This window comes from Sus scrofa, chromosome 9 (genome assembly GCF_054392235.1).
Source record: "Sus scrofa isolate SSC_HxYL_T2T_F1_AM1 chromosome 9, Sscrofa_HxYL_maternal_Yorkshire_Landrace_v2.0, whole genome shotgun sequence".
In the NCBI taxonomy this organism is placed as follows: domain Eukaryota; kingdom Metazoa; phylum Chordata; class Mammalia; order Artiodactyla; family Suidae; genus Sus; species Sus scrofa.
Genome location: NC_139391.1, coordinates 78,378,178 through 78,403,358, shown reverse-complemented (window position 1 = coordinate 78,403,358; position 25,181 = coordinate 78,378,178). Strand labels below are relative to the sequence as shown.

The window sequence follows — 25,181 nt, the reverse complement described above, 5'->3', positions numbered from 1 at the left end:
TATATGCCTAATGTGTAAGGTACTTGTGAGAATTAAAGGATATAATCTATGTAAAAATCTTACTCCAGTGTGGAATAGTTGCACTTCATATGTAGAAGCTGGCATCATCATCATTTATTACTGTCTCCATAATCATCTTCATGCCAGTATCAGCATCACCATTGAAAAATACAAAACATGCTTTCTTGTTTACCCTAACTTATACATTATAATACATTCTGTAATTTCCACCTATATCTGAGTAAATATGATTTCTGTAAACTCCATGAACCTAAGGTCTTTGTTTAATTCACCATTATATCTTTTAGGCCTAAACTACATAGAGGGAGCTCCAGATACTTTTGTTGTTGAATAAGTACATGCATACATGAATGCATTTACATATATGTCAATATGGATTATTTTTCAGGACTGTTGAATTTTACAAGGATCGATTTCCTTCATTTTTAAATTTTTTTATTATGGATTATACTTTATTAAAAGTAAATGGCTTTAATTGAAAGATAATGGCTATAATTATCTTTATTGCAAGATAATGGCTATAATTCCCTGTGCTATAAAATACGTCCTTGCTGCTTATCTATTTTATTCAAAGTAAACTTTAAAATTTTTTCCATAATTCTTTTTTATTATTCAATGAATTTTATTACATTTATAGTTGTACAATGATCATGACAGCCAAATTTTATAGCATTTACATTCCAAACCCCCAGTGCATCCCCCCAAACCCCCAACATGTCTCATTTGGAAACCATATGTTTTTCAAAGTCTGTGAGTCAGTGTCTGTTCTGCAAAGAAGTTCATTGTGTCCTTATTTTAGATTCCACATGTAAGTGATAGCATTTGATGGTCGGTATCTCATTGACTGTCCTCACTTAGCCTGGTAATTTCTAGATCCATCCATGTTGCTGCAAATGCCATTATTTGTTTCCTTTTAATGGCTGAGTAATATTCCATTGTATATATGTACCACATCTTCTTGATCCACTCCTCTGTCTGTGGACATTTAGGTTGTTTCCATGTCTTGGCTATTGTGAATAGTGCTGCAGTGAACTTCGGAGTATATGTGTCTTTTCAAGTCATGGATTTATCTGAATAGATGCCCAGGAGTAGGATTGTTAGATCAAATGGTGTTGATTTCCTTCATTTTAAGTGTAACTTTTGCACAATAACTTTGGGTCCAATTTCTAAAATTTATAATCTACCTATTTTAATCCCCCTCTTCCATTTTCACATGCAAAGAAATTATGCACTCTTTAATATTAGGGTTCTTTTTCTTTTTTTTTTTTTTTAAAGAGGTCATCATATAATGTGTGTGTGAACCAAAGGGAAAAGGAAGCAAGGGCATCATTTAGTTTCTAATATAAGCAAAGACTTTTTAATGGTTTGTGGATTCATGCCTTCAGCCAGAGTGTAGCTTGAGTGGAAAAGTGCTATTGATGTTCTGGTGTTTTGTTGAAAGCAGCCCAGTGCACTGGGTGTGGGGGGCGGGGAGTCAGGTTTCACCCCAACGGAAGAGATCACCTCAGACTTTCCTTCTCTGACCACCCCACTCCTTGCAAATCAGTGATATCTTCTCACAGGTCCTTGCTCTCCTAGACTGTCACACTAAAAGTAGGGACTTATTTCTCACTGATTATCATCCTTCTAAGACTCAAAAAAAAGGGATAGGGGTGGAATATAACTATTACTGACTTAATGCCTTTGTTTTACTCAGTGGGGTAATCTTAACAGATCAAAATGTATTATTGTTATTATTTTGCTTTTCAGGGTCTTCCCCCCCGGCATATGGAGGTTCCCAAGCTAGGGGTCAAATCGGAGGTACAGTGGCCAGCCTACACTATAGACACAGCAACACAGAATCAGAGCTGTGTCTGTGACCTACACCACAGCTCACGGCGATGCTGGATCCTTAACCCACTGAGTGAGGCCAGGGATTGAGCCTGCATCCTCATGGATACTAGTTGGATTTGTTTCTGCTATGCCACAACAGGAGTGCCTCAAAATGTATTATGATTAGTCAGATCATGTTGAATATACAAACTTATTCCTGATTCACAGGACGTTTATGCCAAAATATACCTACTTTTCAAAGCCTATACATAGAAATATGAATTTTGCTTCTATTTTAAAATCATTTTCCTTTTTAAACTAGATAATATATTTGCAAGGTTCAAAAACCAAAACTTTATAGAAAAATGTACAATGAGAAATCACAACCTCCTTCTTTCCCACCTGAATATACCCAACATTGGCCCTAATAGGTAGCAATTATTAGTTCATGTATAACCTTCCAATGTTTCTTTAAACAAATAAAAGCAGGTGCAAATAAGTACATTAAAAGGAACCTAACATGACTCATCATTAGGAAAATGCAAATCAAACCCACAGTAAAATATCACCTACACCTGTTAGAATGGCTATTAGCAAAAAGACTAGCAACAGTAGTGTTGGCAAGGATGTGGAGAAAAAGGGACCCTGGTGCACTGTTGGTGGGAATGTAAATTGGTGCAGCCTCTATGGAAAACAGTGTGAAGTTTCCTTGAAAAATTAAAAATAGGGGTTCCTGTTGTGGTGCAACAGGATCGGTGGCATCTTGGGAGCGCTGGGATACAGGTTCGATCCCCATCCAGCAAAGTGACATAAGAATCCAGTGTTGCCACAGTTGTAGGCAGGTCAAAACTTAGGTCAAAACTGTGGTTCAGATCTGATCCCTGGCCTGGGAACTCCATATGCTGGTGGGCAGCCAAAAAAGAAGAAAAAAAGAAAAATAGAACTACCATATGATGCAGCAATTCCACTTCTGGATATTTATCCAAAGAAAATGAAAACATGAACTTACAAAACTTTATGCACCCATCAGCGTTCATTGCAGCATTATTTGCAATAGCCAAGATATGGAAGCAACTTAAATGTCTACTGATGAATGAATGGATAAAGAAATTGTGGCATAGATACCCAACAGATTATTATTCAGCTATCACAAAAGAGGGAACTCTTGCTGTTACAATAATAGAGATAGACCTTGAGGGCATCATGTTAAGTGAAATAAGTCAGACAAAGAAAGACAAATACCAGAGTACCCATGTGGTGCAGGGGGTTAAAAATCTGGCATGGTCACTGCTGTGGCTCCAGTCACTGCTGTGGCGTGGGTTCAGTTTCTCATCCAGGAACTTCCACATGCCTCAGGTGCAGCAAAAAAAGAAAGAAAAAAAATGGTACCAAATGATCTCATTATATGTGGACTCTTAAAAGAAGAGAAGAAAAGCAAACTCATAGATAAAGGAAATTGAGTGGTCGCCAGATGTGGGGGGTTGGGGAGGTGAAATGGTTGAAGGTGGTCAAAAGGTATGCGACAATCTGACTGTGAACATCTCAGGAAATCAAGGAAACGCAATTTAGACAATAGTGAGATGCTAGTTTGCATCCAATATGCAAGATAAATTGTCTTGAAATACCAAGTATGGGTGAACTTAGAATGTTAAATCTGCCTAGAAGTAGAAAGGCCAATTTTGCTAATATTTTGAGCTCATAGAATCTAAGTCTCAAAACACAAAGCACAGTAACTGTCTTATCAGATACCAAATAATTACAGAACTAGATACTTGCAAGAAATTGAACACTTGACTTAAATTCTACTTAACAAATTCCCACTTATTGAGGGTTACTTTTATAATATATCCAAATATATAGTTGCTGTATTTCTCATTTTCTTCCTAATAAAGGCTAATGTGTTTTTAGCACTGAACCCTTGAAAATCAAAAGGATTTTATTACACTTCTGTAGGTTTGCTGAGTTACTTTGATGAAACAGAAAAAAAAAGAAGTGAATGAGATGTAGTAGAAACATCTACAAGATTGGGTATTTACCAAGGAGAAAACAGAAGTGAGCTGACTCGTTTGTAATATGTTGAAAGTACATGCATGAAGAACTAAAGCTAGACTTGGAAGTGTCCATGATTGGACAGATGAATATGGCTAATAGAAATTCAGGGTACAGCCTTGTCATCCACAGTGCTCAAGAAGCGAGGGGCTATAGGTGCTGACTTGGCCCTCCAAGTGATTTGACCTGCCTTGTCAATAACCAGAATGGATATCTGTTTCCTTATGCAACAGAAGGAAACCTTATGACATGAAAGAAATGAAACAGCTTATTAAAGTGAAACTTTTCAAGCACCAAGGTACTAAAACCCCATGCCACCTTAAATATTAAATAACTAATAGTAGAAACATATCCCAGATGCTAATTGTCCTCTGGTTATTGGAAACAACATACCTTTACTTTTTAAACTTCGCCATGGAGTGGATCATACTTTGGGCTAAAATTATCCCTGTACTCTCAGTAATCCCAATTGACGTCAACACTTGGAAAAAGGCAGGAAACTGGAGGAAAGAGTTCTGCTCTTGGTTTGCTGTAACCTTCTCTTTCAAAAGCCTGGGGTATCCTGTTCCCTCTCAGGGAGGGGTAATTTCAGAGCAAGGATGCTGATATACTTTAGGAAGCTAGTGTAGAGATCCTTGGCATGTTTCTGGCTCAATAAGGTACATTTACGCATCTAAGCAGGAGAAAAGACCTAATGGAGGAGAAATCTGGGCTTCTATGCCACATTCAAAATTGCGGGGCGAGTTAGTACCTAAACCCTTTTGAGCTGGAGCCAACTTGGAAATGTTTTGCTTGTCTTTCTTTTAGCTTAAACCTGGAGCAATTTACATCTTAAAAAAAAAAAAAAAAAAAAAAAAAAAAACAGAGGGAAAGGGGGGAAATGCTCAAAGAAAGGAAGAAAGTTCCCTTTTTTGGAGGCCAGGCCCCTGGTGCCTTCATGAAAGACTTGAGCAGGCCATATACTTTGCCGTGCTGCATCTGCAGGCAAAAACCTCTGTAGCTATGATCCGACTGTGAAAAGTTAAAACTGTGAATTGGGAGAGGTGTTCACAACACCTGTCACCAACAAAGGATGAATGGCAGAATGTATGAAGAATTCCAATAGATCAAGGAGAAACTTAGCAAGCTAATTTTAGAAATTGGCAAGTGACTAATTTGTTCCTTTGGAGAAAGAAAAGAGGTGAGTTTGGTCCAGGCTGGAAAAGGCTGGTTGGAGTAGGCGCAGAGCCAAGCATCTGTGCCAATGCCTAATGCCACAGAACTGGAGGTTCGCCATGCCAAGACCTGCCGATCATATGGGAAGTGCAGCTCCCTGTGGGCGGACAGACCAGGGCTAGCCCCACTGAACTCCTCCTGATCCCTAGCCCCCTCCCTTTCTCTAGCCACTACACTCTGGAAAAGATCTGTATAAGGATATGCTGGGGAGTGCTAGTGTAGATGTGGTTTGGCCTGGTTCCTGACTCAACATTAGGAATTCTACACACTCACTTGGTTACTTAGTAGTTAATTTAATTTAATTTAATTTTTGGCCATATCTTGGCATGTGTAAGTTCCTGGGCCGGAGATCAAGCCCTGAGCCACAGCAGTGACAATGTCAGATCCTTAACACGCTGAGCCACCAGGGAACTCCTTAATAGTTATTATTTTTTTCAAAGGTCACACCTACAGCACATGGAGGTTTCCAGGCCAGGGACTACACACTCCTTCTAAGAAGGCAGACAGTCCAGATGGACAAGCCTCAGCTGTGACCTATACTGTGGCTGTGGCAATGGGGGAATCTGACCTGCTGTGCTGGGTCAGGGATTGAACCCTCACCTCCACAGTGATCTAAGGCACTGCAGTCAAATCCTTAACCCACTGTGCCACAGCTGGAACATCCTTTAATAGCTAATTTTAGTTGCAAACATTCCAGCAGTCAGAAGTCAGTGTTATAAACCTCCTGAGATTTGAAACAGAAAGAGCTGGATCTGAGACATGATCTATCAAACCACCTAATCTTTTTTTTTTTTTCTTTTCTTTTTTAGGGCCACACCTGTGGCATATGGAAGTTCCCAGACTCGGGGTTGAATGGGTACTGTAGCTGCCGGCCACAGCAATGCCTGCTTTGAGCTATGTCTGTGACCTACACCACAGCTCATGGCAATGCCAGATCCTTAACCCACTGAGGGAGGCCAGGGATAGAACCTGCATCCTCATGGCTACTACTTGGGTTCATTACCACTGAGCCACTCACTATGTGTACTCCAAACCACCGACTCTTTAGATACAGGGCCTGAACATCTAAATGTTATGGAGAAAAATATGAAAGTTAATTAAAAAAAAAAAAACCAGCTTTCTTAAACCACCAACACTCAGTTTCCAGAGATAAAACTTTATTTGAGGCATCAAGCAATAATACTGAAGGAGGTGAGTCAAGCACAAGTGATGTCCTTATTTCCATAATTGTCCATCTGGACTGAGCGCCCTCTTGTAAGAAGTGTGTAGTGAATGAAGATGAGAGGCACAAAGCTTTCAGACATGACCATATTTATGTGAGTGCTTAAGAAAGTCTCCTTTAACTTTCGTTGTTCCTTCTTTAAAAGGCACGTCGGTCTTACTTCAGAAAAATACAACAAAATATTCCTTCCACTGAGGATGAAGTTTCTCCCCAGGGTTATTTATGAAATAATGCAGCTGCCTTTTTCTTTAAAGGGATTCTTGTCTTCTGGAATTCCTTTCACCAGAGGATCTTCTCCAGAACGTTCTTCAATATAGTTCTTTATTTCTTCAGAACATTTAGATACCTTAAGGAGAAAGAAAGCAAGAAAGAAAGAGAAGGAAAGAGAGAGAAAAGAAGGAAGGAAGAAAGAAAGAGGTCACGATTGTTCAAATTTTGTCACCATCCTTTAGTGAAATTAATGCAATTGGGTACAACCAGAATTTTTAAAACGAATAGAATAAAAATATTGGCGTGCAGCACAGAGCTTATATAATATATATGAATGATATAAACTATATAAGATATATTTCTTAATGCAGTCAGGGTCAAAAAAGTTTGAAAGTCACTGTGTTAAAAAAATTATCCTGAGCAATTTCTATCCACTGTGCCTCATATGATTTCCTTCCTCTGCAAATACATTTATGATGTATCACAATATTTTGGGAACTAAAATATCCCTCACTTTCAATTTTCCATGCTACTAAGCAGGTGCAGTAGTAGACACTCCCCAAAAGTTTGGGGATGTGTCCTGCAACAATTCCTACTTAGTGGGTATGTTCCAGGTTCTGTAGTTTTACAAAATGACAGAAGCATTGGAGAAAGTCTGATTCTGGAAAGGCTAAAGTTGCCCCTAAGTCTCCCTCTGTGTCTCTGCTCAGAATTGATCATAATAAAAGACTTATCTGAGGCTAATTAGCCTTATCTGAAGCTTATGTTTATGTAAGTAGTTTAAATTTTTTCTGAAAGGAGAAAGACTTTTCTTCAAAAAGTCTATCCTTAAGAAACATTTTGTAAAAGTGGGTTTAAAAAAGAGAGGGGAATAAGAAAGAAAAAAAAGGGTCAGTGTTGTAATGAAGGCCTACATAACTAGTAAGAAATTGGAACTAAAAATTATAGTAGTTCTGGAAAATTCCAATGGAGACCTTTAATCTAGGCAAATGTTCCCATTTTGTAATTTAGATTAATAATCTTCAAACTGTTTTAATGGTGATCACTAAAAAATGTTTGCATATGTATCCTAAAATAGATATAATTATTTACTTAGAAGTGCAGACACTACTGTGTTAGTACATCCTGTATAATCACAGACTATAAACTGGAAATTATAAAATATGAGATTTTAAACTAACCTAAAATATATCATTTTTGCAATATATACAAATATCAAATCACTATGTTATATGCCTAAAATTAACATGCTTCATGTCTATTATACCACAATTGAAATCTTTAAAAAATCAAAAACTTAGTGTTTTATTCCCACACCCCCAAAGATTCTTGGCATATAGGGATATAAAATTTAAGTGCTATAGTTAAGATGTGGCAAAATAAAATGTTTCCAAGTACCATTCTCTAGGTAACATTTGCTATCAGTCTTGCTAACATTCATTGTATGGGCATTTTAAGTGAATCCTCAGAGGTGATGATGTTAGTATCATAAACTGGGCTCTTTGGCCACAAAGAAATTTGTGGGGAGTTCCCTTCGGGGCTCAGTAGTTAACAACCCCACTAGGATCCATGAAGATGCAGGTTCGATCCTTGGTCTCTCTCAGTGGGTTAAGGATCCAGCATTGCCGTGAGCTGTGGTGCAGGTTGTGGACATGGCTGTGGCTCCGATCCTGCCTGGCTGTGGCTGTGGCTGGCAGCTGTAGCTCTGATTCAACCCCAGCCTAGGAACTTTCATTTGCCTCGGGTGCAGCCCTAAAAAGCAAAAAAAAAAAAGGAAAAAAATTTGTGGATAAGACTCACGTTTCCCCACAGTGTATCTGTTCTTACAGAGGCTTCTACATTAGGTTTCCAAAAAGATGTGTAACCTCCAAAAGTGAATAATTACTCCTTTGATGCATTTCCTTCCAAGATCAAGAGGATATGGTTGAACAACAATTGGCTACAGCCGGAGTTCAGCCTGTGAATTGTGTGTCCTTGGCCTGAGCAGAGCCACAGCTCGGAAATGGACAATTTATTAACAAAATAATGGACTGGGCATCAGAAGATGTGTGTTTTAGTGTCGTGCTTTAACAACTGCCCTATCATTTTCTCTGGGGTGCCAAATAACGGGCTAGTCAGCTTCCTTGGGATTCAGGTTTTTTTCATCCTTAAAAGCGAAAGGGTCGAATGATCTCTAGGAGCCATGATGTTTTTCTAGCACTAATGCTATATAATGCAAAGTGCGTAATAAAATGTTGAAATCTTAATATTAGGACTTAGATTCCCCCACCCCCACCCCGTGCCATCTTCTAAGGTTATCCCTGAATTTTCTCTTCCTGTGGCATAAACTTGGAGTTTCTGGGGCTGGAAGGCCACTCCTGCAGGGTATGTCTGAGGGACTGGAGGTGGGAAGCTTGCAGGAGGCATTGCTAATGAATAATACCTTTAATTTCTACACGGTCAGCTGCATCCAGGCCCTTGACCAATTTCTAATTTGAAACTTTAGATAACTGGAAGACACTTGTCTTTTTTCCTCTCTAAGTTCTGCATCGTGATACCAAATATTAAGATATTTCAACTTTGCACAGACAATGCTTTACTTCAGTATGTGCAAGTCCAACTCTCTTTAATATGTAACCTATAAGGTTCACCATGTAAAAAAAAAATCTAAGTGGCCAAGAGATTCCAAATTGTGGGCTTTGCCATCTACAAAAGGGGTCCCTTCATTTCAAGAAACAGGCCTATTCATCGAGTCCTGTAATTGTTTTCCCTTTAAACATGAGCAGTATTTTTAAAGCTACAAAAGCTTTCAACATGTACAGAAAAGGCTTGGCACTTCAAAATCTGGGGAGACTAGGGATTTGGAAGATTGAAATTGGGAAAAGAAATGTATAAAGAGTAAAGTCCCCGAAGCCCACATCTTCCAAACATCACTCAAAATGTGCTTCTGTGTAACAAGGCTCTTGTCCTGAACAGATTTACCAAAACTAGAGCAGGAAAGTAAGTAAGCATAGTAACCATACCTACTCCCTTTCCATTGTTTTCCTTCACGTTTTCTAGTGTTAGACTATAGAGAAATAAAACCAGGTTAAATTCTTCTTGCTGTGGAGAAATGACCAGATCATTTCCCTTAAAAAATATCTACCCCCAAATCTATTTCTGGACTACAGGTTGCCTGGCTGAGGGAAAAAAAGGGAAGAAATACAGGCCCCTATTATCAGTAAAAATTTGAAGTAAAAATTATAGTCTCCAACAAATTTCAGTGGAAACTTCTGAACACTGGGACCTATTTTCTCATAGACTTTGTAATCCACATCAGGGGTGCCTAAAATTGTTAATCATGATAACTAAAAAGAATTTCTGTACACAGTGTATGTATAATTATTCATAAACAGATATTACTGCATAGGTATTAGTCCACTGTGCATACTTACAAAACATAAACTAGAAATTATAAAGGGATGAGAGTTATAAAGAAAGATAGAAATTGTAATGTTTTGCTCCCAAACCCCTGTGGACTGTTTGTCACACACTTTCTGGAGAACCCTGACGAAACTCAAAACTAGGTAAACCAAGACTTACATTGTGATTTTTTTTTCAAAGAAAAGTCTTTTAAATACCATTCTTTCCCATTATGAAAAAGATCAAGGAAATAAGGAGCCACCTGCCTTTTCCCCACAGCTTAAGTTTTTAAAACCAACTGTCTATCAGCAGGCAGAATTTCTCATCTGTCCCTGCCGTTTTCCAACATTTGGCTTTAACGGGATCCTGCCTGGCTCTGTTTTCCCACATCAAGTGGCAATTTCCAAGCACCACCAAAGCCCCTCTTCAAGAGAAGCTTTGCGGGGGTGGGGGGGGGGGGAGAGAACAAAAACAAAACCCCCAAACCCAAGAGCCAAAAAACCTATTTGTTTTACTGAAACAAACCTAGGAAAAGCTGACCTTGGTTCATTTCAGAGAAGGAAATCTTCTGGGACACCCAACTTACCTGTTGTCTCTGCAACTTGACTTCTTTGCGAAGTTGCTCAACTTCCATCTTCAGCTTTTCCTTTTCTGGCAGATCTTCGATGTGAAGGGCTGGCATTTTCACCCCAGAACCAGCCACAGGGGCAGCTCTGGAAGTGGAGCGCCTGGACGGGTGGCAAACTCTGGCGCCTCCTGAAATAACTGCGCTGCTGGCGCACCCCGCCTGCGCAGGAGGTGACTGCCTCCCCGGGCCGTGGTCCCCAGCGCCCCGACGACGTCCTCTAACGCCAGCCCTGCCTAGCGTCCCACGGTCTTAAAAGCTCTGGGCTCTTTCTCAGGTCCCCACTACCCCGGGAGGCCTGCCCCAGTGAGTCCAGGGAGGGTTCAGTTTGCGGGGCGGCCGAAATAGTGAGGCCGTGCGCTCTCCCGCGGGGATGCCGCTCCCCGGCTCCCGACCCTGCCACGCCCGCGGAGGACCGGCCTGGGCTGGAGCCCAAGGTTGGAGCTGAGCTAGCCCACTTCCACTTTCCTGGAGAAACAACAAAAGTTTTACTTTTTGTTCCTTTTTTTTTTTTTTTTTTTTCGTTCCCAAGTCACATCCGGGTTTTGTTTGTGAAGTAAGCAAAAGGAGGACACTACCCTGCAGGAAATAACGGCCCTTCACCTCTCCAAGAGTTTCAAAAATACACAGCGTGTAACTTTCCCCCAGTTCATACATGTTTTTTTGTGGGAAATGTGGACGTTTCAGAAAAGGCCCAAGAGGAAAATGAAACTGAGCTGTTATTCCAGAAACACCCACTGCTTCTGTTGATGTGCACACAGCTAGTCTGTTAAATGCTTGAAGCAGATTTACAAATTTGGGGATGAAAAGGGCATAAGGATGGGAACATTTTTTATAACTCGCAGGCCATTTTCTGAACTTAATAAACGGCATCCTCAACAACAGAGTTGTTATTTCTTCTTTGTAAAGTTTGAGGTAGAAAAGGATGATCCTAGAGAAGACAGAGGCAGGACTATTAAAAGTTCTCAGCAGAAAGTATTTCTCCACTCCCCATCTGCCAAAGTTTGGGTGACATTTGACACCAAGAGTTTTGAATTCTTGGCTCAAGCACCTTCCTGGATGTTTGCAGTGGATCCACTTAATATTGGTTTCTCTCCACTTTTTGGAAAGCAGTATGCATCTGGCTGCTAAGCCAGGAAAAAGGGTCTGATGTTTACCCGCAGTTTCCCTTTGACTCTCTAAAACCTTGTTAATGATGCTCAAAAGATTAAAAGAAGAAAAAAACCACAGAGAAAGTATTTCAAGCAGTCAGATACATATTTCTTTCTCCCCAGAGTGCACCCCCTGCCCACAGAGTCAAATTCAGGTTGAGTGGAGGCAGTAACAGAATATTTCAGGGTACTTGGCCTTAGATGCCATGGCCACTCTCTGCTTTGTGAGCAGAAGTTTGCATTTGTTCATAATTCCTGTCCATGATCCTCCCAGTGGTCCTCAATGAATATATTAGAATGTAAAGAACAATGAGCTCCTTGATGACTCAAGGGTTCCAGTGCCTGCTCTGCCATTGGCCATCACTGGAAATGTCACATTTCTTTCTGGATGTTGGTTTTCTAACTTGTGAAATATGTGATAGGGTAGGGGAGGAGTGAATTAGCTAAGATACATTTCACTTCTAACTGTATTTATGTATCTACATCTGTTAAGTTACTTTCACAAAAAATATTTAGGAGCTTCATTTTCTGTATTTGAAATACCACACGTTCCAGGATCTCCTGGGCTCAAAGAAATTATGTCAGCTGTGCTAAGTTTTCCCCTGCTAGTGAGCAGTGAGCCAAGACAAAAAGCACATCTGTCTCCAGAACTGATTCATGTTTTTGATTCCGTTTGCCTAAATTTAAAAAGTTGGTTAAAAACAGCTTAAAGTTTAGTGAAAGTAGTTAATGTGGCCTGAATTAAATAAGCTCAGCACCCAAATGAAATAAGCTGGTTAGGTAAATTAATGTATGTCTGTATCAAGTCATAGAAATAGGATTATTTGGGCCTGGAAATTTCTTCCTTGGGAAATCTAGTTCTATGCAGTGATATTTATAAATCCATAATGGTTATTTAACTTCTACGATGTTATGATCAAGCATGGAATTCACCTCCCAGAGAGCAATGTAGTAAGCAATTTCTCATGTATTCTTGAATTTTATCAGCAAAACATTTTGGATAGACAAATGTTAAAATCCACTATTAGTTATATCCAATTGTGTTGTCAAATTTTTACTTATCTCGTCCATATTACCTCTAGTAGAAGTTATTACAAAATAGTATAGAAACCACTCTGTGGTCAAAATGATAGATGTAATCCAAAATAAACCTTTATTGGTCCACTATCTCTTGATAAAGGTTTTAAAGAATCTGCTTAATAAAAAAAAAGTTAACCATGTGGTTACTTTCACTTTTAAAGTATGAAAAAGCAAAGACTATGACATGTTTACCTTGGAATGCAAAAAAAGGAAAAACAATTCTGTGACTAGTTTTCTGATGTATTAAGTATGTTGTTAAAAATCCATATAAAGAAAATATTGAGGGAAGTTTTATGGGAGTTGATTTAATACTCATTTGAACTTCAAAAAGACTGGGTTTTGGTTTTACTTTACCTTGTGATTTTTGCAAGACATAGATCCTCTCTGCCTCTGTTCTGTAGGTAATGAAATAAGGTTACTTCCCAAATTCTGCTCTTCTAAAACTTATAAAGTAAAGGGTGATTGTTTAGGCCATTAAAATGATAGCTCCTTTAAGGAAATTATTTAACCCACATTTGATGCACTCTTGGTTCATTTGATATTGGTTCAATTTATTATAACACAAATTATTTTTCCAGGTAAAAATAATAGGCAATCACAGGATGACCAGTGGCTGATGCTCTGATTACATTAACAATTACTTACAATTCATGATATCAAAATGATTTACCAATTCTGTCCATACCAGACTTTAATTTCTATTGCATATAATTGGTCAATTTCATTACTCAGTTTATTGTTTTCTTCATGGTAATGCATTCTTTTAAGAGTTCAGAAAGTTTGATATTAGCCTTATTTTGAAATCTGGCTAAAATCAGATCAATTCAAATTAAAACAACAATATTTTTTTCCTTGCTAAAACTTAAACTCACATATATGAATAAAACAGCCTCAAAGTTCAACTATTTCAAATGATATAGTAAGAATGTACACATAACTCATTTCTACCAATGATATTGGGAAGTTTTGTTGAAGAGCCAAATGCTAAGACTATGGAGGATTTTTTTTTTTTTTCTCTTCCCTGTAGTCTTCATTCCTTTTAGTCTAGGAATCCATGGCCTTCAAATAAAAACATCTAGGGAAAAAAACAACAAACAAACAAAAAACACAGTCACATATTGCCAGCTGTAGCTGTATAGGCTGAAGGATAGTCATAATTTTATTTTCTTCTTCCTAAGCCATCTTCTCTATACTTCCTTTCTTATAATTTTTATCTTGTTCACATTTGTCCTAACAATTTGTACTTTTAAGCAACAAGAACTTTATCCTACTGTTGATTTAATCACTAGTTAAGCCAATAAGATTTTTTTTTTTTGGCTTATAAACAATAGAATTTTATTTCCCACAAATCAAGATCAAGGTGCCAGTATGGTCAGGAGAGGATCCCTTCCTAATTCAGAGCCAGCACCTTACTGCTGTGTCCTCATAGGGTAGAAGGGTCTAGGGAGCTTTATGAGGTCTCTCTTTTTTTTTTTTTTTTCCCCTTCTCATTTAATTCTTTTTTTAAAATTATGTGATGAATTTTATTACATTTATAGTTGTACAATAATCATGACAGCCAAATTTATAGCGTTTACATTCCAAACCCCCAGTGCATCCCCCCAACTCCCAACATGTCTCATTTGGAAACCATACGTTTTTCAAAGTCTGTGAGTCAGTGTCTGTTCTGCAAAGAAGTTCATTGTGTCCTTATTTTAGATTCCACATGTAAGTGATAGCATTTGATGGTCGGTATCTCATTGACTGTCCTCACTTAGCCTGGTAATTTCTAGATCCATCCATGTTGCTGCAAATGCCATTATTTGTTTCCTTTCAATGGCTGGGTAATATTCCATTGTGTATATATACCGCATCTTCTTGATCCACTCCTCTGTCTGTGGACATTTAGGTTGTTTCCATGTCTTGGCTATTGTGAATAGTGCTGCAATGAACACTGGAGTAGATGTATCTTTCCAAGTCATAGTTTTCTCTGGATAGATGCCCAGGAGTGGGATTGATGGATCAAATACTTCCTTTCTTATAATTTTTATCTTATTCAAATTTCTGCTAACAATTTGTATTTTTAAGCAATAGGAACTTTACCCCCTGTTGATTTAATCATTAGTTAAGCCAATAAGAATTCTGAATTACTCAATAATACTGTCCTTGCCTGCTCTTGAGTTAAGCACTAATTAAGTTAATTGTGGAGACAATTTATTAGTTGGTAAGGCAGTTTCAAAGATGAACAGTGATGCTGACTTGGAAAATTTACAATATAGCATTGATATTAAGACAACCATATACATTTTAATAAAGAAAGCAATATTAAATGACTTAAGAGAAACGTAAAATACACCGAGGATGGAATTAAAGACAGAAATAGTTTTTGGTGATCTTTGGCAAAGGAGTAGGACTTCAAAAAGCTGAAATCAGATGGAGTGGAGGGACATTTCAGATGGAGAGATCAGTATGACTAAATCCAAAAGGTGGGAAAATGAGGTACCATGGCAGTGATTATTTAATGGTTAAGTCTGTTGGCAACAGGAAGTCTAAAGGGTTTATAATTATAGAGGGCATTTATTAGTTTTTTTTCCTATATATTTCCTATCTAAGTGATTTAACATATTCACATAGACTGCATCTTAATCCATTTTACACACGAAAAAAATTAGATTTGTGTTGAATTTACTTGTCTAAAGGTCTCAATTAGAAAGTGGATGAGTCATGGTTTTAGCTTAGTGTTATCTGGCTCCAAAATCTATTTCCAGTTGGTAAATGAAAGCTAGAGATGTTGGTTAAGACTATACGTTACTAAATGCCATAGCCAAGACTTTGTATTTTTTTAATCGGGGGGAAAAGATATATGGAACAATTGATACACATTAAATTGCACATGTAAAACTCATAGAGACAGCCCACAATTAAGCAAACTAATGAACAGATAAAATATATAGTATGCTAGAAGGTGATGGTTGCTGGGGAGGAAAATTAGAGTGGGAAAGGGAGAAAGAAAGGAAGTGCTGGGGGCGGGGGCGGGGGCGCAAAGGGTTTTTTAACTTTACCTAGGGCAGGTTGAAAAGAGCTCCTCCTGAGGAAAAAAGAGGTGAGGCTCCTAGTTTATCCTGGAATCTCTTAATACACAAAGCATTTTTTTTTTTTTTGTCTTTTTTTAAGGGTCGCACCTGAGACATATGGAAGTTCCCAGGCTAGGGGTCAAATAGGCGCTGCAGCTGTAACTGCTGTAGCCACAGACACAGCAACACCAGATCCAAGCCGCATCTGTAGCCTACACCACAGCTCACAGAAATGCTGGATCCTTAACCCACTGAGCGAGGCCAGGGATCGAACCTGAGTCCTCATGGATACTAGTCGGGTTCATTACTGCTGGGCCACAATAGGAACTCCCCACAAAGCATTTTTGATATGTGTTAAAGTATGCTGCCACTCATTCATCCAGAGATCCAGAATCTGGACCTGAGAGATTTGCCAGTTCCTTCTCTGAGCATTGATTTTTTTCCACTGCAAGAGGACAGGGTTGGGCAAGAGCCAACAGATCTTTGTTGATCATTTACACTGGCCAGAGTGGGAGAGCAATGTGCTAGGAACCAAACTTGGGATGACCTTTAGATTCATAACCTATTTAACTGCCAGGAAAAAGGGGAGAGGGCCATTATTATCCCTATCCTAGAGTAGAAGACATCCAGAGTCAGTTAGGCAGTAAAGTGCCAGAGCCAGAACTCTCCAGCTTCTCATAGCCTTTGAGTGCTAGTTAAATCCCCTGGGCTCCATGACGACGGACTGAACCCTTAATCCAGCTGGCATTCTGGGGAAAAGTCATGTCATTGGTGACAAGTAGAGTTGGTAAGAATGTAGAAAGAGATTATGTTATGTTAAAACCATCGCTGCTGACCAGGGGTTGAGAGAGATAGAGAAACAAAAACCAAAAGATTAACATCAAAAATTTTTGCAACAGACATTCTTCCAGGAGAGGTCTTCTGTGAATCAAAAGAAAACACTTCTTAATTCTGTAAATAAGAGAAAGGTTGGGGAAAATGCAAGTGAAACCATGACATTTCCAGGTGAAATATTAAGAGTAATGGAGAAGCATAAAACATTAACTCTATGCTAGCATCCGGAATAATATAGATCCATTAATTAATTATTAATTAAGCATTAATTATTGTCAAAGGGGTCAATCAATATTTGTCAATTATATGTTAAACCCTCTGCTAAGATCTTTAAGAAAAGCAGAGACTTAGGCATTACCACATTCCTAGTTTTATTGAAACTTATAATTTAGAAGTTCATGCACATGCTTAATAGTATTACTACATATGACTCAATTTAGTATTGTCATATTCCATGGAATTACATTTTTTTTTTCTATGAAATCACACAGCCTCCTTTGAGCTCCTTGAAGGGATTTTTGTCCTCTGGGATACCCTTTACTAATGGATCCTCCCCAGATCTTTCTTCAACGTAATCTTTTACTTCTTCACAACACTTGGACACCTTAAAGGAAAAAAGAAAGAGATGACTCAGTTTGATAGAGAATACTGCAGAATCTAAGAATGTATCTATAATTATAATTTCATTCTATTTTTTAAATGTGATCCTGCTTTCTGCCAATGAATTTGTACTTTCTAAGATAGAAGAGCTGCTCCCTCCCCTGTCCTCCTGGATATCTTCAGGCAGAGACTAATCTGATAGCCCTACTTCAGGTAAGAGCTCTCAGCAGACACTGCCTCCAGCTTTTTTAAAGGAGACAGGATCCAAGGATCAGAACACAGCTGACATCCTAAGTCAAGAACGTTACCAGAATGAACACTGATTAAACAGTTTTTCCTCATTCCAAAAATGTGACCTGTAAAGGTGGAAGGGAATGAATAATTGCTAAATTCCAGGCTTATCACCTCCTGGATTCTCAGAAGTACACACATGTAATTTCATTTGAAACTCATCTACAATGGTCAATCATGACTGTGTTAGAAGGTGAGCTCCAAAAGACTTGGGCTGATTTCCTCACAGGTATACCAGGCATCTAGAACAGAACCTGCATTTAGTTGGTGCTCAGTAAATAAATATATGCTGAACTAAATCACTTTATTGAGCTTGCTCCTTGTCATCTGCACTTGCATTATAGTAATGACTTTGTGAAAAATCAGGTTTTAGTATTTTAATGGACTCAGCCAGTGCCTGTTAATGTACCATTTAATATAACTTTTAGAGAGAGGCAGCATTTTCTACATATGTAAATATAAATGTGTGTGTATACACAAGCACATACACACATGAGACCAAATCATTCATTTCTTTAAACTGTCAGCTTGTTTTCACTTAATATATCATTAACACACTACTGCTTCATTTTTGGCAGTCTATGAAATCACCATTCTATAAGTTATCTAAGGAATTTGTTTTGTTTTAATAAAATATTTATGCCTTTTTGCATGAAAATTCCAAGCAACATTAGACACCAGACTTAAAATTAATTACAATCTACCAACTCATTATCTATATATTAGAACAAATTGTTTATAACCAGGGCAAGGCAATGGTCAGGTGGCTTCTTCACAGGACAATACCTGGAATTTAGGCAGACATTCAAAATATGCAGTAATTTAGATTTACTTTTTTTCCTCCTCAAAATTTAAACTTGAGCTTTAGATTCATTTCCCACCCCCACCCCCGCCCTTTCCAAACACTAGCTCTTTTGGCCCCAACCAGATGCCAGGAACAGAGGTTTAAATTGTTCTAATTCAAGAATCAGTAAAGGGTTAGTTTTGATAATATCTGGCTAGGATCTGAGAAAATGAGGATCAATATACTACCTAAAATCCTATGTGAGTGTATATGCTTCAAAATTATTTTAGAAGGCTTATTTTAAGAATATACAGTTTAATATGGGATTACATGGCATGGTGAAAAGAGCCTGGGCATTGGATTCAGGCCATTCCAGGTTTGATACTGGCTCTGTCCACTTACCAGCTGTGTGTCTTTAGTTAAGATAGTTTAGTTACTTCATCTATAAAATAGGAGAAGCAACACAGATTGAATTAAGTACCTGGCATACATAGGTAGTCAATCAAATGATAGCTCTTTTTGGCTAATACTATGAAGATTGTCTTTAGTCTTTGCCTATCATATTCACTTATAGTCATCACAAATCACAGCTTTAGAAACTGAATGCAAAGAGCTGTCTAACTCTGACAGTACTACTGCCTTGATAGCAAATTAGGTTGTGGAATATTATGAACCAGTTCTGGTTCATAGACATCAAAAATTTTTTGAATAATAATTATATATTGTTACTATTCCTATTTTACAGACGAAGAAACAGAGGCCCAGATAAATTAGCTAATTTAAGTGAATGTTACACAGGGAGACATTTGTGGAGTCAGAATCTGAACCAGGGATATGGAAGATACCACTTATGACACTATGCCATCCTGTGTCAGGACTGGAAAGTTCTGTGTGTGTGTGTGTGTAGTTTTGGCAGTTTGAGTAACAGGGGAAAGGAAACCAACAACCTGACAAATGGGGGTGTATGTAGCATTTACTCAAAACAAAAATTCCCAGGTGAACGTGATACAAGTGAGTAATAAAAATGAAGATAACAAAACTGCCTGCAAAACAATTCTGAGTATATGAATAAGAAGACAGCTTTTGGATGTTTCCAGTAAAGAAGAAAAAATAATTCTTCTTTACCTCAAAAGTTTATTTTATTTTCCCCAAATTATAAAGATAAGGATTTTAATTTTTTTCGTGTGTATTCTAAGCTCTTGCGCTGTTTAACAGATTGAATTTTATCTTTATAGCAAAACATGTCTTGCCTGTATGGAAAGGGCAACAGGGAAGTTTGAGACAACTAAAAACATAAAAGAAGCCAAAATTCCAATTTTTATTGGGAGTAAGAGTTTTAAGCAAAGTATGAAGATAATACAAACTCTTTTTTTTTTTTTGCTTTGGCCTGATAAAATGAGCTTTTTAAAAAAGTATAAAATATACTCTTATCACTTGTGGAAGAGTTTTTGCTCTTCTAACTTTCCTAAAATGAAGAGATCTAAAACACCTATCTACATTTTCCAAGCTTCAGTCACTGTTTGGTGGGAACTTTTATTCCTTTGCCATTTCTGCCCCTTCTCATAGTGGAGGACTTTGGGGAACCATTTCCAAGATCTGACAAATGTTTTTAGGAGAAGCCAGTTAGTTCTTACGCCTGAACTCATTTTTATTTGCAGAGAAGGAATAGAATGTACTCACATTCATTACTGGTCATGACAGTTCTGGAGGGGATGAGGTCTTGGGTAAAAGTTTTGCACAATAACAAATAAAGAAAAGCTTATCAATTTAGAATAGTAAATACAAAATGCCTACATGCATTGTTTCATTTTATTGCTTAAAATATGATTTGTCTCCTATTCTTCATTTTAGTTTTCTTTCCTTTTTTTAAAAAACAATACCATCAAAATGTAAAAAAAACATTTTTAGCTTAGAAGTCAAACAAAAATAGGCTAAGAGCTGGATTTCGCTTATGGGAAATAGTTTGCCAGACTTGTGATTTAAACTCTAATTAAGAGATAAATATGATGATTAGTTTTCTTAATTTCTGATGAAATGCATCTGAACAACTCATTTTCAACTACATTGAATCTCTCCAGGGACTGATTTGGGAGAGGAAATAATAATTTTCCCTCTACCCCTCTAGGTTCTTGACCCTATAATAAGAACCACAGATTAACAGGAAAAAAAAAACAAACAAACAGAAGTTTAATCATATGTATACCTACGGTAAACAAGCAAGAGACCCAGGACAACTGAGTAGCTCCCTGAAATGGTTCAAGACATGACCTTATATACCATGTGCAGTGAAATACAAAAGAAGATGGTGGGTGAGGATAACAAGGGTGTGGGGAGACAGTTATGGGCTTAAGATACTTATCAGACTCTTAACCCTAAAATAATTCATGACAGCCTATCTCTTTAGGACAAGTATTTCCTTTCTTGCGTCAGACTACAGTCTTGTGGCTTTGCCCATTTGGTTAGAAACCCCAGCTTTTGGTTTTGTCCCCAGATTCCACACTGAGAACTGCTGGTGGCAGCTGCAGTTCCTCATCTGTTTGAAATCAGTCTGCTGTTCTCACTTCTAAGGTTTGCTGGTTCAGTCTTCTCCTTGCTCCCCAAATTCTACATTGAAAACTGCTGGCAGTTACTGGTTGAGATTGAATTGGTCTGACCTAAAAGCCATACTGGGTCTGATTTAAGAACTGAACTGGGTCTAGGATTAAACTGGGTCAGATTTAAGCTGGACTCCAGTTCGAGGACTTGGGTGAATACAATTTTGTTCTCAGGAAAGGCTACCACAAACAAAAATAACAACAACAACAAAACTACGCATCTTTTCCACAAAGACCTATCTCATGGTTAAAATTTTAGAATGGAAGCTATAAGGTCTCTGTTAATTTTTTTTTTTTTGCTTTTTAGGACCATGAGTGCAGCATATGGAGCTTCCCAGGCGAATTGGAGCTATAGCTGCTGGCCTACACCACAGCCACAGCAACATCAGTTCTGAGCCGTGTCTTTGACCTACACCACAGCTCACAGCAACGCCAGATCCTTAACCCACTGAGCAAGGCCAGGGGTGGGACCCACAACCTCATGGTTCCTGGTGGGATTCGTTTTTGCTGTGCCATGAAGAGAACTCCTGTTTTTGTTTTTAATTAATTATTTATTTATTTGATTTTTAGGGCCATACCCACCGCATATGGAAATTCCCAGGCTAGGGGTCAAATAGGAGCTACAGCTGCCAGCCTACGCCACAGCCACAGCAAAATGGGATCTCAGCCACGTCTGTGACCTACACCATAGCTCATGGCAATGCCGGATCCCCAGGCATTGAACCCACATGCTCATGGATACTAGTTGGGTTCATTACCACTGAGCCACGATGGGAACTCTTCTGTTTGCATTTTTATATTCATGACTCTCTCTCTATATGTATGTGTATGATATTTTTCCATCTCCAAATTGCCAAAATTATTTTACAAAAGAGTTCTATTTAAATGGCCTAAAGAAAAGTAGGCACTTAAATGAATTACATATTCATAATATTTTTAAAAATATAATAAAAACTAACTCAAATGCTTTTCAGATTCACATGATCTGAGATAAAAGCTAGTTTAAGTTTTTGATTTAATTAAAACAGATGTCTTCAGAGTTATTAATACTAAACATAATTTAGACATACAGCTTTTACCTAGGCTTACTAAAGGTTAAATAAGCTCAAGTTATCTCTTACAAAAATTGTCAGCAAGAAAAATAGCTTGAGATAATGGCTAACTTTGATGTCTCATGGAGTTTCGTGGGTAACTTTAACGTAATTGTTAAGAAAAAGAAAATTAACTAGCTGTAAGTAGGATAAAAACACTTTTAAAATACTTTCCCCAAATCTTTTCAATAAGCTGAAAGCCTTAAAGATAATTTAAATGATGAGTATCCAGATTATTTCTAAATAAACCAAAATACTGAAATATTACTGAGCACAGATTTATCCAATTTTGCTTCCCTTTATCAAAGAGTTAAAGATATTTGGGTCTATTAATAAGCATATTTTGTGCCACACTGAAAAATTTTCTGAGAAAGCATAGGTTTCTAAAAATAAGATTATAAAACATATTTATAAATTTGCCAAACGACAGAATCCTAGTATAAGGGACAGTCACAACTGTTTCTTTATTTTCACTAGTAATTAAACTTACTAAGGGCTAAAAATTCTAATACATGTAACTAAAACTACTAGATATAATAAGGGCCACATCTCTGTATGCAGAGAGAGATGTGTATTTTCAGTAAAAGAAAAATATATATGAGGAATGGAGATATGTTTTGCGGAGGGAAAATAAAGTAATTTTGTCCCAAAATGAGTTTGTTATTTCAGAAAAAGAAAAAAATAGGACAAAAATCTTAATTCAACAAAGAAAACTGCAGGGTGTTTGTATAAAAAGAAATTTGGGGAAAGGAATTTTACATGTGGTTAAGCTGGATGAGAGTAAATGAATTTGTTATAAGGATTTAAAAAATAAACTTTAATATCTATATTGTACTTATGTAGAGCACAATTTTCTTCCGTCTGCTGGAAAGAACAAGTTTTATTGGGTTGTTGGTATGCTTTTAATAAATTATAAACAAAGGTTTTTATTTACCTTGCAAGTAAGTGAACTGTCTAGAAAACAAAAGTTTTGTATCTGGACAAAATAATTACCTGTATCTTTTTTATTAGGTCTTTGATTACTTAAGAAAATCGAATATTCTCTGTTAAAAAGCTAGGGGTTTTTGTTTTGTTTTGTTTTAGTTTTTGTTTTACAATGACTTAACTTTCTGTATTTGCCTGCATAGTCTTTAGTTGTCACTATGGTTAAGTAAATATATTTTGTTTTATAGTGACCTATGATCCTATTTGACCCAATGTTTTAAAATCTTTTGATATCTTTGACAAACGTCCCCAGATTAAATTCTAAGCAAAGTCGTTTTGACCTCAAACTAACTTTGGGATTTTCCAAAGGGTTCCAGAAACATTTCAAAAGATTTGTGCTCTCTCCTTATAAAAAGGGAGATGCTAAAATAATTAAGTGCATTTAATATGCTAAATTATCTGGAAGCATTGTAAAATAAGAACACTAAGCCTTCTTTATGATGTATTTGTATAGGTATATGTATGTGTGTTCCAGAAATTATATGACATTTTTAAAGTCTTATTTGTCCTGGTATAACATTATCACTAACAATTCTGGTTACTATCTTTAATGTTGTGTTTCACAGACATAATCAAATTCCCTTGTCAATTGCATTATATACGAACTCTCATTGGATCTTTAATAACAGACATTTTAAAATCTTTTGTCATTTATAGAAAGTTATTTTACTCTGATGCTTTGAAAAAGTTTTTGTACAAAAGTATTTCATCCTCAAGGAGATCCATGGCAAAGATTTTTTTCAAGGTTTCTGATAAATTTAGGAGCATAAATTTGAACTGGATAAGAATTTCCAGAACCAATGGAAAACTGTATTCAAAGAGTTTGAGTTACTTAGAACTACAAGAACTAAGGAAGATGATTATAATTTTTAGAAACATTTCTGGTTTTTCAATGTTTTGTTTTTCCAGATTTAACATTTTCTCTTAAGCTACCTATGACTTAGAGCAATTTGGTAAAGAATACCTTTGTAAATGAAGATGAAAACATTTACTTTTTCTCCCTACCTGATCCTCCAAAATTTGGAAACTCTTGAGTATTCTTTTCCTGGCAACACAGGTAGTTATTCATGCAGTTTCAATAAGAATCTGTTTTCCTTGTAACAGGACACAATTTGAAACACTTGCTAAAACACCAAAGTTTTAACTGAAATGGTACTGCAGGTAAAACCTGATGGCCAGTTCTTGGCTTGGCTTCCTGACTTTGAATACTTTAAGTGTTCAATCTGGGATTCCTTGTGAAAAGTCCCAGCAAAGCAGTCTTGAAAGGGCTTATAGGGTTAATCACTATTCTTGCTGCACTTACGTAAACAATGAGGCCAACTTTAATGCATGCAAACAAATTAGTTTTTCTGTGATTATCTTTGATAAAAATGGTGGAATCTCTATAGAGAAAAATTATGTTTGTACTTTTGTAGATATTAGATTCCAATCTTATTAATTGTCTTTGAGGTTTTGCTATATACCTACAAACTGGACTGTATCCTGAATTCTTCTAGTTTCCTCAAATATCTAGCTACTCCTCTCTAACATTTTCAATTTTCACCCACCCCTTTTATTTTAAGTCACTAGAACAAAGAATACCCTTGAGTTTCCTTGGAAGGGACTATACCAGGTTCTCCTCACTATCCAGATGGCAGCCAAACTTCAAGGACTTAAACCTTGAATACACATTTTAGAGCTGAAGAAGGCTTCACCTGATGTTTGTTTCTGTGTAAATGCTGGAGACCTTCAAATCAAATCCACAAGGAAGAGAAATAGCTGACACTGATGTAAACTGCTTCCACCCAAAGTGACAAAGCAAGACTTCAGACTTGAACTAAACATGAAAACCTTTCTTATTCCCTTTCTTTCCTTTACTCTGGCATTAGCCTTGAAAGATAACATCATTATTCATAGCTCCCAAGCCTCTGCTAAGGATTTAATCTTTCAGATGGCTGGACTTGTCATCAAAAACTCCTGTCTGTCCATGATGCTAGAATCCATTAACAGTGCTATCTTAGTGGGAGTGGTTTGGCCGCTGATAGGATTTACCTTTGTCTGTGGTGGTTACTATTCTCCTTGGGCCTATGAATGTCTGGGTGGCTGCACATAACTGGGCAATCCCTCTTAACTTATCTAGCTATGCCTCTAATTCTCACAGAAAAATTGAGACACCTCACTCATCAACCCACCCTGCCCTGATTT

At 37.4% G+C, this 25,181-nt stretch overlaps 2 protein-coding genes and 1 long non-coding RNA gene across 5 annotated transcripts in view; 1 reads left to right on the top strand and 2 right to left on the bottom strand.

The window, feature by feature from the left end:
- LOC106504955 (uncharacterized) overlaps nucleotides 1-25,181 on the top strand; it is a 57,564-nt gene that overhangs the window by 16,109 nt on the left and 16,274 nt on the right. The gene's annotated exons all lie outside the window — the stretch shown is intronic.
- On the bottom strand, nucleotides 6,238-11,005 carry GNG11 (G protein subunit gamma 11). Its single transcript, XM_005667613.4, has 2 exons — nucleotides 10,497-11,005; nucleotides 6,238-6,665 (listed from the first exon to the last, which is right to left on the bottom strand). The coding sequence occupies exons 1-2, from the start codon at nucleotides 10,590-10,592 to the stop codon at nucleotides 6,540-6,542; spliced, it is 222 nt and encodes a 73-aa protein (XP_005667670.1). The 5' UTR covers nucleotides 10,593-11,005; the 3' UTR covers nucleotides 6,238-6,539.
- The window catches only part of GNGT1 (G protein subunit gamma transducin 1), a 312,220-nt gene continuing 304,046 nt past the window's right edge, over nucleotides 17,008-25,181 (bottom strand). For all 3 annotated transcript variants that reach the window (XM_005667610.4, XM_084977027.1, XM_005667611.4), the window contains one exon: nucleotides 17,008-17,257. In XM_005667610.4, coding sequence (XP_005667667.1) covers nucleotides 17,129-17,257 — 129 coding nt within the window. In that variant the 3' untranslated portion in view covers nucleotides 17,008-17,128. The remainder of the gene's footprint in view (nucleotides 17,258-25,181) is intronic.